The following is a 14,975-nucleotide window of genomic DNA, read 5'->3' on the forward strand; positions in this document are numbered from 1 at the left end:
TGTCACCAAGGGGCAACCCTGGTGAGTGAGGGGACACCTAGAAAAAAAGCAATTTCTCCTTTTCTATCTACTATACCTTCTGTCAGGTTACGCAGCCCCTAAGCGCCTACCGTACTATGAAACTACATTTCCCATGAGTAGGCGGGAGACTTGCAGACTATTTAGTGAGACTATATGAGAGTACCCTTGTATGTTAGGACATCACTTCACTGATGCCTGTCTTGTCTTCTCTTACAGGTATCCTTTCCCTGCTGACCCTACCTTTACCCATCCCACATTTTTTATTTTAGTTTGTTATTTTTCTCCCTCGCCTAATGCCTCGAACACCCTGTGTTTACACTTCTGGGTGTTGGTGACATTTGGAGGTGGAACCATATTTGCATCGACTGGATCACGGGGAGTAAACGTGACACCTTCCAGACCAACCCCATTGAGTGTTGTTGTGAATGGATTTATAGTGACCAGCAAGGCTCTCGGGTATCTGGCTACAGAGACCTTATGTTGAATATAGTTATCAATAATTCCACACAGGCCCTGTACTGTCGCATTCTTTCTTTCCACAGTTGTCGATGATATTTTCTTACTCTGCTTGACAAAGAACCATTGCTAATGTGAAAGAACTTCAACCGAATTAGTAGTTATACTTTACCATTTGTTAGGCTACAATGTGGCACTGCTCTACTGTACTTCTGTCACCTGCTATATTCTCAGTTGTACCGTTGAATTGCTCAGGAGGACAAACCAGATTTCATTTTCTTTTTTTTCATAGGCATGCAACTGCCACTGTGTCACACCACTACTACCACCGCTATGAGGAAATTTTATCCGACCAAGATTGCCAACGTTATTCGGTGTTTCCCGTGGAGCCAGCCCTGGGCCTAGCCCTACTTTCAAACACAAATTACAGGTAAGATAAGCGTTTGGTGGTTTGGGGGTATAATGGAGTATTAGTACGAGAGACGAGAGCCTGAAGGTAGTACTACTAAAGTCCTAGGACTCTTGGATTCACTTCACTTAGTCTGTGAGAGGCACTTAGTGTTGAAAACATTTGGGCATTTACACTTAAAGGAAGAAAATGGAACTAAACTTTCAGGAAAACAGTCAACGTTAAACCCCCACCCACCAGGCAAGCAGTAAAAAACAGGTATGCTCAGATAAAGTTTGAAAAAGTATATTTATATCCCTAACAAAATAATCTCCCGCAAGACCCTCCCTAACCCCAACGATTGTCCTTCAAAAGTCCCCAAAAACCCAACTCCCAATTCCCACCCCCCAAAAGTCTCTAAAAAAGGGGCAAGGGACACTATGGGTGGATGCTGTTAACTTTTTGGGCCAGGGCATCATGCTCCTCGCGGAGCAAGGCGAGCTCCTGCTGAAGGCGGGACACCATCAGGGTAGTGCGGCGCAGGCGTGCCTTCACTGCCTTGCAGGTGCAAGGCCTGTGAGAAGCAGCTGTTGGCCTTGCTGCTCGGCGGTGGCGTTTGCCTTTGGCAGCCCGGCTCAGTCTCGGTGGACCACTGTGCTGGGTCACGGTGGCAGCCGGTGAGGCCACGGAGGACGACGTTGTCGTTGTTGTCGACCGCACACTTTCCTCGTCCTCCAGGGCCACCAGCCGCCGATATTCCGCAACAGTGGCCTCGATTCTCCGTTGCCGGGCCGCTCTAGCCAGCTCCTTCCTCCTTGTTCGTTTGGAAGGAGAACCTATATGAAGAAAGAAAGACATAGTCTGTAACCAATGCTCTTTAAGATTAACTCAATCATTCAGCAGAAATGTGTGCTGCAGTACAACTAGCAACTTGCAAGCGCATTACATAACTATTGAGGCCAGTATCTATCTAACCTCACACTTCTTCATCCTTGCTCTAACATTAGTGGGAGTTTAAGGAACAAATTCTATGAGCACTGTGGACTTCCATTGGAGTCGACTATGAAAGTACACCAGTCTTATTCTTCTTCTTGTCTCTTGTTTTGGAAAATTGGTACGTTATTTTCTGCAAGCCGGCATAATGCCAGCGCGGTAAACTTGCACCCGAGAAAAAGAGACGCACGCCATGAGGAGTGACCTAGACTTGCGTTGCCGTTGCGTTACTGTACCCGTCCAGTACATGCAGGTGGTGAATCTCTTACTTTTCTATTACGGGTGGCACTGAGAATACTCTGTTACAACTCAAGGGCTACTGCTTAATTAATTTAACTTTCACCCTACAGTGGAAATGAGTACTAGAAATGGAAAATTGAAGAAGATAAATAATCTGATTATCTATCACTTCACATGGGATGTTTTTGCTTATATATGGGATGACTTTAGGTGCTTTGCTTTTTATTGAGTGACAGGCAGTGATACATCCACACATGAATGACTGAGTACTACTAAACTTATTAAGAGAGGTAGGGAGTGGCCACCATAATAACCGGATCTATGCAGTGCTTGCAATACAAACTACTGCTACTACTTATGGTAGTATTTGGACAAAATTAAAAGTTCTTTTCCTTGCCTTTCCTACACTGGAACGGACGTGCGGGTGCAGTGTTACATGCTCTTCAAAGTTACACTTAGTTCATCCACTGACCATCTACTCTCTCTAGATCATGGGTACTCACAAACTTTCTCTCAGGGGCTACATTTACAGTGTAGTTTGTGGCCGAGGGCCGCACTGGTGGGGGCGGAGTCAGAGGGGGCGGGGCTAAAGCAAAACGATAACTTGTGACCATGAGGTTGCACACAGGTCCCTGCAGCAGATGCCCTCATCCACTGAGCCACCAGACCCAGCATTTACATACATCTCTCTCCCTCCTGCTGTCCCTCCTGCCCTCCCTCCATCTCTCTCTCCCTCCTGCCCTCCCTCTCCCTCTGTCATCTCACTGTGTGTGTGTCTATCTGTGTCAGCCTTCAGCCCGGGTTGAGACCGCTTCCTCAACGCGCACACACAGACAACAACACCAAAGTACTTAACAGGTCTTTAAAAGACCATTAACATATTATTGAGGCTTTGTTTGTTTTAGCGCCCCTGCTTCTCCACCCTGACAATCACTGCTTGCCCGGCCCCACAGAGCAGAGGCTTTGTTCTATTTCACCTCTTTGTGGCCTTGCATCTCCACTCTGCTCTGTGGGGGCCGGGGGAGCAGTGATTGTCAGAGTGGAGATGCAGGGGCGCTAACAGGTGAAATACAAAAAAGCCTCTGCTCTGTGGGGGCCGGGGGAGCAGTGATTGTCTGCAAGGTCTGCGCACCGCCAAGGAAGGCTTGCCGGGCCACCACCGGCCCGCGGGCCGTACTATGAGTACCCCTGCTCTAGATACACATATGCTATCTAAGAGTCAGATAGTAGCATGATCCAGGTATATGGACACATACAGTTTCTGTGTCACCCACCCAGGCTGTTGTCCTTCCACCCATCATTGCTTCATCATTCACCCAGCCATGCATCTCATATTCTTGCCTTCCCAGCTAGTCTTCAATCTCAATAAGTAAGGAATATATAAGAGCTTACCTCTGGCCGCCACCACCGTCTCAACTCTCACAGCCGCCGCCGCCGCCTCCTCCCCTGATGATGAATTGCCCTCCGCCTCCGTGTCGAGAACCACCACCACACTGGCCCCGCCACCAGATGTTCCACCTACAAAGTACATTTAAGAATCTTAGAATAAAGCACTCACTAGTCACTAGTATTTGGTCTAGGAATGAAGACATGTGAAAACAATGTAATTTGTGACTGTCTACGTTAAAGTTAAAAAAAATGTCCCTTTTTCCAGGGAAGGTTGTCTTGCTGCACTTTTTGGCACAACTGATGAAGGCTGATTTTTTAACACGCACCATTTTTCTCCACACAGACAGAAGATGGACTTCTAACAACAAGATCAAGTTGAAACCAGGTGAGAGCTCGGCTCGACCACAAGAAATGTCTTCAATTAATCGTCAGCACTAACCACTTTTCCATTATCAGTTAAACGTTTAGTTTTATTATGACTTCATTTTAATAAATGTGTTTACTTTTAATAAAGCTTTTAAATTTAAATACAATCTGTGTTTTTTGGTCCTCCAGACTAGAGTGACTGAACGAAAGGTTTTGCAATTTTTGCAAGCATGAGTCCAGATAGAACACTTCAAAAGACATTATGGACAATCCCAGAGGACTGCACTAAGTTGATAGAGCTATTGCTGACTAGAATCATGGGAGTTTCGCCAACCGTGCAATCTTAGTTAGCTACACAGACAGACTAATAAGAATAATCTAGTAATACCACAGGGAGTCATAGTAGAGGCAGGATAAGAATTTAGATACAGTCTACAAGAAGAGCAAAGACAATTTTGAAAAAATTCAAATGAGGAACGCTAGGAAAAATAGGTACTAGTCTAAAATGAAAACTTACTGGGGCCAGCAGAGGAGCCCTCGCCTGCCCGATCCTGGCCCTGTTGATGAACAGCATCCGCCGCCTGCTGCTCCTGTGTCCTCCTCTCGCCCCTGGGGGGAGCTGACGTACAACATGAAAGAAAGAACAGAAAACATGGATGATTGTTGCTTGTCAATGTCAACCAAATCAAACATTTCAAAAGAACAATAACAAAATATTTCCGCGAAATTATATTGATTATGGTTACTTTTTATTTATTTGCGGACCTGTGACTTCGAAAGTCACGTAACTCACTAAACAAAGTACTGAAACGTTCACCTAGGACTGGCAGGCAGCAGTCCGCAGGCAAGACGCAAAGTGACAGACAAACTCCATTGTGATTTCAGTCAGATCAGTGACAACACTAACAGTTGCCTGCTACATTACCAGTCATTTAAATAGTCAAACTATCAATCCACCGCCACTATTTTTCTTATTGTCAGGGTTACAAAGGAAGGGGCAGATTTAAGCCCTTGCGGCTCTTTTGCGCCGTTCTTGCGTGACTTTTGTGACGCAGCAGCTAAACAAAAAAGGGCGCCATGGTGCGGCGTATAATATTATAACAACGTGACGCATTTGGGAGATGCATCCCGTTATAAAGCCCTGCGCCATCAGGGGGCGTTCCGGCGCAAGGGAGGGCATTCCTGCGCTGGAACACATCCTAATAGTGGCTGAGGGAAATCTACAAAATATCAATCAGTCACCTTTAGGACAATGATGCGTCACACAAACCCTGCACCTGCTTGAAGCAGACGTACGGCTTGACCCAGCATTGGGGAGATAGGGTACCCCAGAGCATTGATGGAGCTGCGCCATCGTTGCGACGCAACTCCAGCAGTAAAGCTTCGGTGACGTTTTGGGCCCATGGGGAGCCGCATTGCAAATACGGCGCACCATGTTTGGTGGTGGTAGCGGGCCGCACAATTAATGGCGCATCCCTGCTACTTTGCAGGGATGCGACGGTAATTGCAATTCTGCCCCTTAGGGGCATACTTACTTACGCGTTCTGGCGCATCTCCAGAGATGCGCCAGATCAAATGCGTCACGCAAAACTACCCTTGCGACACGGCAGATGTGCCTCATTTACAATGCGGCGCGCCCTGGCGCAAGGGTAGGCACTTGCGTGACGCATCTCGTCACGTAAGAGCGGCGCATCGCTGGAGTCACGTCGCCAACGCAATGCAACTCCAGTAATGCTCAGGGCCACCCAATACTTTACATGCTGTGTCAGTCCTTTCGCCTGCTTCGAGCAGACATAAGGAATTGAATTGACGTAGCAGCGTCGCAGAAGTGCCTGCGTTAAATCTTGTAGATTTCACGCAGGCAATTTTGCGAGGCGCACAGCCGCTGGACCGCCCACCCTGCGTACTAGGAACGCACCCATTGTGGTGCAGGCCCATGGCTTTATAACGTGACGCATCTCCCTAGATGCGTCATGCTGTAAATGACTTGCAGGGATGCGCCACGTTTACGCCGCTGTTGCGTCACGCAAGGCAACGTAAACGTGGCGCAAGGGGCTTGTAAATGTAATCTGCCCCCTAGTGTCTAGCATTACGCAGTTCTGTTAAGTACACTCATACATAATAGTTACTCAGGCCAATGAGACCACGAAATAGAAAACAAATAAGCATAGTAGCAACCCCACTGAGAAGGAGAGCAGTGCACCTGAAATGCACAGAAGATTTTGAAATATAATTTAACTACAATGTAATCGTCATCAGCGGCATTATTGGCTTGCTCCATGTAAAAAACAAATATTTGCAATACAACAACACAGAGCAGGAGAAAACATCATAGTAGTGAGTGATTAAATGCCAATGGCTACTACTACTCACCAAGCCCGGGGATCTCCAAGCCGAGCTGGTCCAGCAGGTCGCGCTCGCGGTCCAGGAGGTCCGTCCAGCGATGGGTGACCTGGCTGTAGGTGCGCTGGACCCCGTAGAGGTGGGATATGGCCCAGCACACCTTCTCCCACCGCTTCCGGCGCTCCCGCATGTTATAGCCGCCGGCCGCGATCCTGCCGCCTCCCGCGATGGTCCTGGGCAGGCGGCGCTGGACGAAGTAGACCAGCGCGCCCACTTCCTCCGGGCTGAATATCTCCCGGCGCGTCACCTGCTCCCCCCTCGATCTCACGCCTGCTGTCCTGCCACTGGGTCCAGCACTACTCCCCGCCGCCGCTGCGGCCCTCAAGTGCCTGGGCAGCTTCACGGCGCCTGGCTTGACCATGGTCTGGGCAGGTAAGGTAGGAAGAAGTAGAAAATTAAGAAAGAATAGGATAGGGAAGAAGAAAAGAAAAGAGTTTACAAAAGTAGTTTAAAAGTAAAGAAAAATAGCAGAAAAGACAAAAATATACAGCTAGGAAAAGAGAGGGATAGATAAGAAGCAAAATCGTAAAAAAAAAACTGAAAACAAGCAAAGGATGGGAAAGATATCAAGAGGATTAAACACCATGCCCAGACACAGGAAATGAATGAAAAACAAGATGGCCGGCGCCCGTTTCCGAGCGCGAAAGTCAGTTCGCGCGAGATTTTCCTCGCGATCTCGTGCGAACCTCTAGATTTCCCGCGCGATCTCGTGCGAACCTCTACTCGCAATGCGCTTACTGCGCGAGATTATACATAGCGGGCGGAAACGGAAATACGTCACGCAAACAAAATGGCCGCGCCCGTACTCGACCTTGGGGTAAATTCGCGTGTTGCGCTGCAAGCGGCTCGCGAATACTGCAAAAAAACTCGCGAAACAACAAGCCGCAAAAAAATAAAATGCTCATTCGCACGAATTGGCGGCTTCCGCGGTCGGTTTCGCACGACGCCGCGCCCCGCGAATAGCGCGAAAAAAACCGCAAAACGATTTCAGCAAAAGCAAAAGCAATGAGCAGGTGCAAAAGGTCAACCTCATGATTTGTAACGATTCTTTGTATTGCTTCCTGAGGGGGCCCTCCAGAATTCGGTTGCCTGCTTGCAACTATTGTGTGACCCTGCTCTGACCTTAACTGTATGCCACAAAGGTCCTGATTTACAGCTAAAGGAGCAGACAAGCAGGTGCCAGGCTGGAACTTTAAATTCTTTCAGTGACACATTAATTAGCCCCTAATTCATTATTGTCAGTTGGGGCAGGGCAGGTGTTGTAACTAATTTTGCAACAATGAAAGCACTTAGCAAGTGCAAAAGATCACTAATCAGGGCGCACTAAGGAAGCAGGTGCCAGCTAAAAAAATATTCTGTGACACATTAATCAGCCCCAAATTAATTCAGGTCACTTGAGGCAGGGAAGGTGTGCTTTGCTTTGCCGAAAATAATGTACACTGGACAACCAGAGGGTGTGGTGATGAAACAGAGGGTGGCATGGGTGGGCCAGAGGGTGGCATGAGTAGTCAGAGAGTGGCAGTGGTGACAGAGAGTGGCAGTGATGAAGAAGAGTGTCCCAAACAGGCTGGACATGTAGAAACAACAAGTTCGCAAAACTTGCGACCCGACAGGTAAGTTCGCAAATTGCGAAATTGTAAAAACCCTCGCGAACTGGCAGAAACACGGGCGAACACAAAAAAAAAAAAAAATCCGCAAATTCGCGGGAATTCGCGGATTTTGCGGATTGCGAATCCGCAAATCCGCAAAATTCGCGAACGCGAGATCCGCAAAATTCGCCCATGCTTAAGTGACAGGTCTATTATGGGGAGAGCGCCCGGCTCGGGTAGCACATATAAAACTCAATCGAGGTTGGTACGACGGTGGGATAGCCCTGCTGAATATACAATTGTATTATTGGGCGTCTCAACTCAAGGTGATAAACCAATGGATCCACGCCCCACAAGATGACCCGGAATGGTCCCTTTCTCCCACCTACAACAGCAGTACGATCTAGGCCCCAGTGAAACCTACCGATACATACAGATACAACATGCACTGATGACAGCCATTGAGCCAGGATCGAAGGTCCCGGAATCTTCCCCGATGGAGGACCATCTGTTCACTGACTTTATGCAAACAGGCGCCACGTCCCTCACATACCGAAAACTATTGAATAACCTTCCGGACCCTCTGGTTAAACTAAGGAAGAAATGGGAGGATGAGCTGGGTGCTATGGATGAGACAGATTGGAACGCCGCACTGGCATCCCCGAGGGAAGCAGGAGTTTCGGCCCGATTCCGGTTGGTGCAATTTAAGATATTGCACAGGGTTTACTACACCAGAACTACCCTACACAAACTACGCAGGGCGGATCACCCGAACTGCCTCAGAGGCTGTGGAGGAGAGGGGACATTACTACACACACTTTGGGACTGCCCGATTATCACTGACTATTGGCGACAAATCATGCGCACCATTTCCCAAAATCCAGAGATATCACTCACAACGGACCCGCGTGTGTGCTTGCTGAATGTGTGGGGGAAGAATGATCTGACGCGTCAGGGGCTGCAATGGGTAATAGTGGGGGTCATGGTTGCCAAACGAGATATAGCGCAGAAATGGGGGGTGGCAGAAACACCGACTTTAGCACAGTGGTGCAGGACTATGGATAGACTTATGGTGGTTGAGCGAGCAGTATACAAAATGAGAGCCAACCCTCGCAAATGGAATAAGATCTGGCAGCCCTGGAACAGTTATCGGGGGACCTGTGCGAGCCTCTTCCTGAAGAAGACATTGATAGTTCCGGGGACGAGGAGGAGATGGATGAATGATTCACTTGGAGGTCACCGGGAAGGGTTGGGAGGGGGTCTAGGATACGAGCGTGTTTGATCAACTGTAGAACTTAGGGACAAGAGGGGACAGGATAGACGCCCGGGGAAACCCACTAGCGTGAGATACTGAATATACATTGATATCGTTATAAGCTGATAACTAATCCTATTGAGTCCAAAGTTGTGTTAAGATATAAAATAAAAAAGTAGGACGATTCAGATTATTTACCAGTCATCGAAATGCCTTACGTAAATTGTCAATAAATTGCTGCCGGACCGGAAGGTTGTCGGCTGAAGAGCTGTGTAACAATGAAGTTGAACTATTATGTGTATGACAACTGGCCTCCGGGTTGTAAAAAGATTGTAATGTACATTTGGCAACTACTAATAAAGTCTTACGGAAAAAAAAAAATTAAAAATGAGTGTGACCATCTGTAACACAACTGCCACTCATGTAAAGCGCTCTGATACCTTAGATTCAAGTTCACGCTATATAAAACTCCCAAAAACAAAAGATGACAGCAGTGCCATAGACAAGCATCATCTGACAAGGCCTGGTGGGTGCCCATGTGAGTGCAGTCTCTCCAGTACCACCCCTCGCGCTATTGGTTTAGGGAGGGAGGCCTCTCCGCCCAGGTGCCCACGGCCCACACAACAATTTCGTAACTTTCAAGGAAGGCTGAGTCTGCTATTTGTTACAAGAGGTCCAAAGCCTCCTATTGCTGGGTTTGAGATCCATGGGCATGGCGATTTCTGGCTAGATGATGGGAGAGATATTTTTCTTAAGCTGCCATGTGCTGCCATCCACCCGTTCTAAAATAGCGGAGGGATATTGTGTCATGTCCCACCCTCCTCCAAAATCTGAAGTGACATTAAAAATCTGAAGCAATGCTAAAACTATAGTCAAGTCTTAATAGTTTGGAGATAAAAAGAGATGACTCTAATGTTGAAATGGCGCTCTTTGTAAACCAGTTCCCAGTACATGTCCTCAACATGGCTTCCTGAACACTTGTAATGACTACCAATGGAACGAGGCATCACAGGGGCATATCTGCTCATGCAGATGTGTCCTCACATGTTATACAATGCACCCTGCCTCAGGGCTCTCAAGGCCTGCTGTAGGGGTGACTTAATTATAATACATGCAGTGTATGTAGGCATTGCACAGAGGTAGTGGGCAATGTCATTGTTTCGTAATGGATTGCACCATTTAACACAACCAGTAATGGCAGTCTGCCTGCAGTTTGAGTGGGATTCCTTTTGGCTGGCATAATACATGCTGCAACCCTTAGAGACTCTCTTTAATACCCATGCCCTGGGTACCATGGGTACCATTTACCAGGGTCTTACAAGGGTGCTAAAGTCCTTGCCAAGTGGGTTACTATTAATAGTTGTATGTTGTTTTACGTAAAGAACATTGACACTGGGACCTGCTTAGTAGGGACCAAGTGCATTTCCAATCAAAAGCATCTGTACCAGTGGGAGATGGAGCACCTCAACAGTTTTGGGTTTTCACCTCCCATCTGCATAACCACGTGAGAGGCCTATGGTCAGTTTGAACAAGGAAGTGAGTACCGAAGAGGTATGGACTCTGCTTCTTTAGTGATCAGACCACAGCAGAGGCTTCCCTTTATATGGCACTCCAACGCTCTTCTCTGGGGAGTAACCTACTGCTAACAGAAAGAAACAGGCTGGTACTATCCATCATTGTATGTCTCGGATAGTACTGCCCCTATCCCATGCTTAGAGGCATCAGTCTGAACAATGAACTGCTTATAGTAGTCTGGAGCTTTTAGTATGTGTGCTGAGCACGTTACCTCTTTCACTGTGTCAAAAGCCTTTTGACAGCTCACTGTCCAGTTAACTGTCTTTGGTTGTTTCTTGGAGGTCAGTTCTGTGAGGGGTGCCACAATAGAACCATACCACTTCACAAACCTCCTGTAGTACCCAGCCAACCCAAGGAATGCCCTGACTTGAGTCTGGATTATTGAAGTCACCCAGCCCACAACAGTCTGGAACTTGAGTTGCAAGGGTTGAACTTGGCTTCCATCTATAAGGAGGCCCAAGTATACAACTGATCCCCACCCTATCTGGCCAGCCTTCTGCAGAGTCTCAAGGACCTTTCCAAGGTGGATCAGGTGATCCTGCCATATAGAGCTATAGACAGCAATATCATCTAGTTATGCTGAACTGAAACACTGCAACCCAGCCAGGAATTTGATTACGAGCCTTTGGAAGGTTGCAGAGGCATTTTTAGACCAATTGGCATTACAGTATACTGGCAATGTCAATCTGGGGTCAAGAATGCTGACTTTTCTTTAGCTCCAGGGGTGAGACCAATTTGCCTGTACTCTGATGTTAGGTCAACGGTACTGAGAAACTTTGCTGCACCGAGCCGGCCAATACGCTCATCTGCCCTTGGAATAGGGTGAGCATCAGTCTTCATGACTGCAGATTACCTTTAAATTTTATTGTTGGCAAGATGGCTGTCCCCATCATGTGTGCTCCAGGTTGCCCGACCAAGGACTAGGTAAAATAGCTCAGCTTATTGTCCTAGGATTTGCCTGCAGTCAGTTGCATTTGAGCAGTCAGGGTGTCTGATAAGACAACTCCCTCAGCAGACCAATTTTTAGGGTTGTTAGAGAGTAGGTCAGGGAGAAGCTCATTCTCTTGTTCCTTCGCCTCATCACTGGCCATAAGCATAGTCACATCAACCCTGTCATAAAAGGGTTTCAGGCAATTCACATGGATGACCCTCTGGGGCTCCTCTAAGTGCCAAGGTCTACAAAGTAGGTGACCTCCCCTTTTCCCTCAAGGATAGAGTAGGGTCCACTCCATTTGTCCTGGGAGGCCCTAGGTGGCACAGGCTCCAATACCCGTACCTTTTGCCCTGGTTGAACTCAACCAGTGCAGCCTTTTGGTTAAAGTTTGCTTCTGGAGCTTGTGGTCTGCCTCACAGTTGTGGTTTACTTTTTCCATGTACTCAGCCATCCTAGAAAATAAGGCCAAGTACATCGTCCGCTGTACCCAGTTTAGGCTCTTCGAAAGGCATCTCCCAGCCTTTCCTTACCAATCTCGGAGGACCTCTAATAGGATGGTCAAACAGAAGCTCAAAGATACTAAAGCCCACTCCTTTCTGTAGCACTTCTCTGTGTGCAAAAAGCAGGTATGGTAACAGGACAGCCCATCTCCTTATGAGCTTTTCAGGGAGCAACATAATCATACCTTTCATGGTCTTGTTAAACCTTTCAACAAGGACATTTATTTGTGGATGATATGGTGTGGTAAAATTATAAATCATCCCACACCAAGTTCACATTGCCTTCATGTAAGCAGACATGAAGTTACTACTTCTGTCTGAAAACACCTCTTTATGGCCACCCACTCTAGTAAAAATATTTAAAAGGGCCCTGGCAACTGCTGGAGCAGTGGCAGTCCTAAGGGGTATAGCCTCAGGATACCTGGTGGCATGATCTACTACTACCAGAAAAAAACGTGTCGCCTGAAGCTGTGTTTTGGGTTAATGCAGCAACAATGTTAATACCTACCCAGGGAACCCCAACCACTGGTATTGAAATTAAGGGGACCTTTGGTTTGCCCCCTGTCTTGCCACTGGCCTAACAGGTGAAACAGGAGTTACAGACCCCCTTTACTTTCTGGCCCATGTTTGGCAAAGTAGAAGTGGGCAACCAACCTACTCCAAGTTTTGGTCTGGTCAAGATGCCAGCTACAGGGAGGTCAAGGGCTATAGTGAGTAAAAACTCTCTATACATTTTAGACACTACCACTCTCCTTGTGGCACCAGGTTTGGGATCTCTGGCCTCTGTGTACAAGAATTGTTCCTCCCTTTAGGCCCTGTGGTAACCACTGAAACCTCCCTTTTCCTGTGCAGCTGTTTGCTGTCTCAGGCTTTCGAGAGTGGGACAGGTTTTTTTGTCCCTGGCATGGATCTTCCCTAGAGAGTTCCCCTGGACCTAGGAGCCAGCCATGTAAGGTCCAAGTTCCTCTGGTTCAGTTCTCTCAAGGGCTGACACGTCTTCTCCCTGGGGAGAGGGGACCTGAGCCTGTGTCTCTATGGAAGTTGGTTTCACAGCCTTCCTGCCTTTTCTCTTGGATGGTTCTAGGGCCATTATTCCACGCTCCAAGACTTCTTTTTCACAGTGGGTTTTGCTCTGTGCTCTTTGTTTTACACAAACCCACTCGGGAATTCCCAGCATGGCTGCATGGGTTCTCATCTCTACCTCAGCCCAAGCTGAGGTCTCCAGATCATTCCCTAGCAGACATTCGATTGGTATGGCATAGGACTTGACTACCTACTTTTAGCCAGTAAACCATCCCCTCATTCCAGGGTCACCATAGCCATGGCGTAACACTTGGTGAAATTATTACCATTGATGACTAAATATATCTGTATGTCTGTTAAGTTAACTACTGTTCTGAGGATATCAATCTTTCAGTCACCTTGGGGACACTTGCATCTGGATCTCTCAGTGCTTCTACCTCAATTCCATTAATAAGCGGAGTCTGTCTGTATTTCTCCAGGTTACTGAGCCAGACAACTGGGGTTGCCATATCCAACCCCCTGAGATTAAGATAGCTTCAGTGTGCTCTCTGACCTGGTCAGGGTACACCAGAGATGCCAACTGGAGACTAGCAGCCCCTGAAGGTGCTGCACTAGGGGGAACACTTTGGGGCATGTAGAGTCTCCACTTTGGTGTTCATTCTGCTTACAGAAATGACATCAAGCCTTTTTGGATCCCTGTTTTTACCCTGGTACTCACCATTGCATTGGGGAGAGTCTCGGAGCCCACCATCCTGAACCGGTTTTTATGGACCTTCAGAAGACTCCTTGGGGTTTTCCCTTTTGTGTCCCATATCTTTACCCTGGGAGGGGACAGTAATACCCTTCTGGACACCCTTGTTCTTTTGACCCAGAAGTCAGCCTTCTTCCACAGCTCCAGAGGAGAGGCTAACCCTAAATTCACTAGGTGCTGATGCAGTTTCTCAGACGTACAATTACTCAACAGATGCTCCTTCATCAAAAAATTATAGAGTCCCTCATAATCTTGCATCTAACTGTCCTTCAACCAGCCACCTAGTGTTTTGACTAAGAAGTCAACAAAGTCGACCCAGGATTGACTCGTGGTTTCCCTGCAGTTGACCCAGTACTCTTCAGTTGTGAGACAGAACTCCTCAATCAGGGTATCTTTCATGAGGTCATAGGACTCAGCTTCTTCTTCATCAAGTGTCAGGAAACTATTGCCACACTTTTTCTGAGAACACCTTCCACAGTGGAGAGCCCCAGTGTCTCTGATGTACTTTCCTCATCCTACAAGCCCTCTCAAAGGCTGGAAACCACTTTGTGATGTCATTACCTTCAACAGATTTAGGGTCAATCCCTTTGTGGATTTTGAGATCAAAGGTTTCCTCTTTCTCCCTATTGATTTTGCTGCCACCATCTATGGGTGCCAGACCCATCCCAGCCCTTTCTCTTTCTATAGCCATGCTTTTGGCTTCAAGGGTTGCTCTTTTCGCTAGGCTTGAAAGATATATATTGTCTTCTTCTAGTTCTTCTATTTTTGTGTGCCGGAGATACCTGACCTACCCCCAGAAGGGGAGGGCACTCAAGGTTTAGAGATAGGGTAGAGGTTTTGGATGATGTCTTAACCAGAGAGGATGAAGTTAGGGGGGAGCTACCCCCTTGGAAACTGACTAGTCATTAGTCATTAACTAAAAAACAACCTACGACCATTCAAACACCCTGTCTCTTACACCGCATTGCATGCTATTCTAGCGCTGTGATGTCCTCCGGGATGAATGTTGCGCTCTTCAAATACAATATACAAATACAAATACTATAGCTCAATGTTCACTATTATTCTCCTCCTCAGAGGGAACAGGACCTT

At 47.4% G+C, this 14,975-nt stretch overlaps 1 protein-coding gene across 1 annotated transcript; it reads right to left on the reverse strand.

Moving 5' to 3' along the window:
* Window positions 1-1,272: 1,272 nt before the first annotated feature.
* On the reverse strand, window positions 1,273-14,547 carry LOC147659190 (uncharacterized). Its single transcript, XM_086951911.1, has 3 exons — window positions 14,445-14,547; window positions 3,491-3,616; window positions 1,273-1,701 (listed from the first exon to the last, which is right to left on the reverse strand). The coding sequence occupies exons 1-3, from the start codon at window positions 14,545-14,547 to the stop codon at window positions 1,304-1,306; spliced, it is 627 nt and encodes a 208-aa protein (XP_086808037.1). The 3' UTR covers window positions 1,273-1,303.
* Window positions 14,548-14,975: the final 428 nt, after the last annotated feature.

The sequence above is a fragment of the Lissotriton vulgaris genome, unplaced genomic scaffold (assembly GCF_964263255.1).
Source record: "Lissotriton vulgaris unplaced genomic scaffold, aLisVul1.2 SCAFFOLD_2826, whole genome shotgun sequence".
Taxonomy (NCBI): Eukaryota; Metazoa; Chordata; class Amphibia; order Caudata; family Salamandridae; genus Lissotriton; species Lissotriton vulgaris.

What these genes read in the sequence shown, in the direction of transcription:
- LOC147659190 (XM_086951911.1), bottom strand. Translation starts at nt 14,547, where the DNA reads ATGGGTCTGGCACCCATAGATGGTGGCAGCAAAATCAATAGGGAGAAA. An exon ending in TGACCCTAAATCTGTTGAAG is followed by an intron (nt 3,617 to 14,444) that starts GTAATGACATCA and finishes TGTACTTTGTAG; the next exon opens with GTGGAACATCTGGTGGCGGG. An exon ending in GACGGTGGTGGCGGCCAGAG is followed by an intron (nt 1,702 to 3,490) that starts GTAAGCTCTTAT and finishes TTCTTCATATAG; the next exon opens with GTTCTCCTTCCAAACGAACA.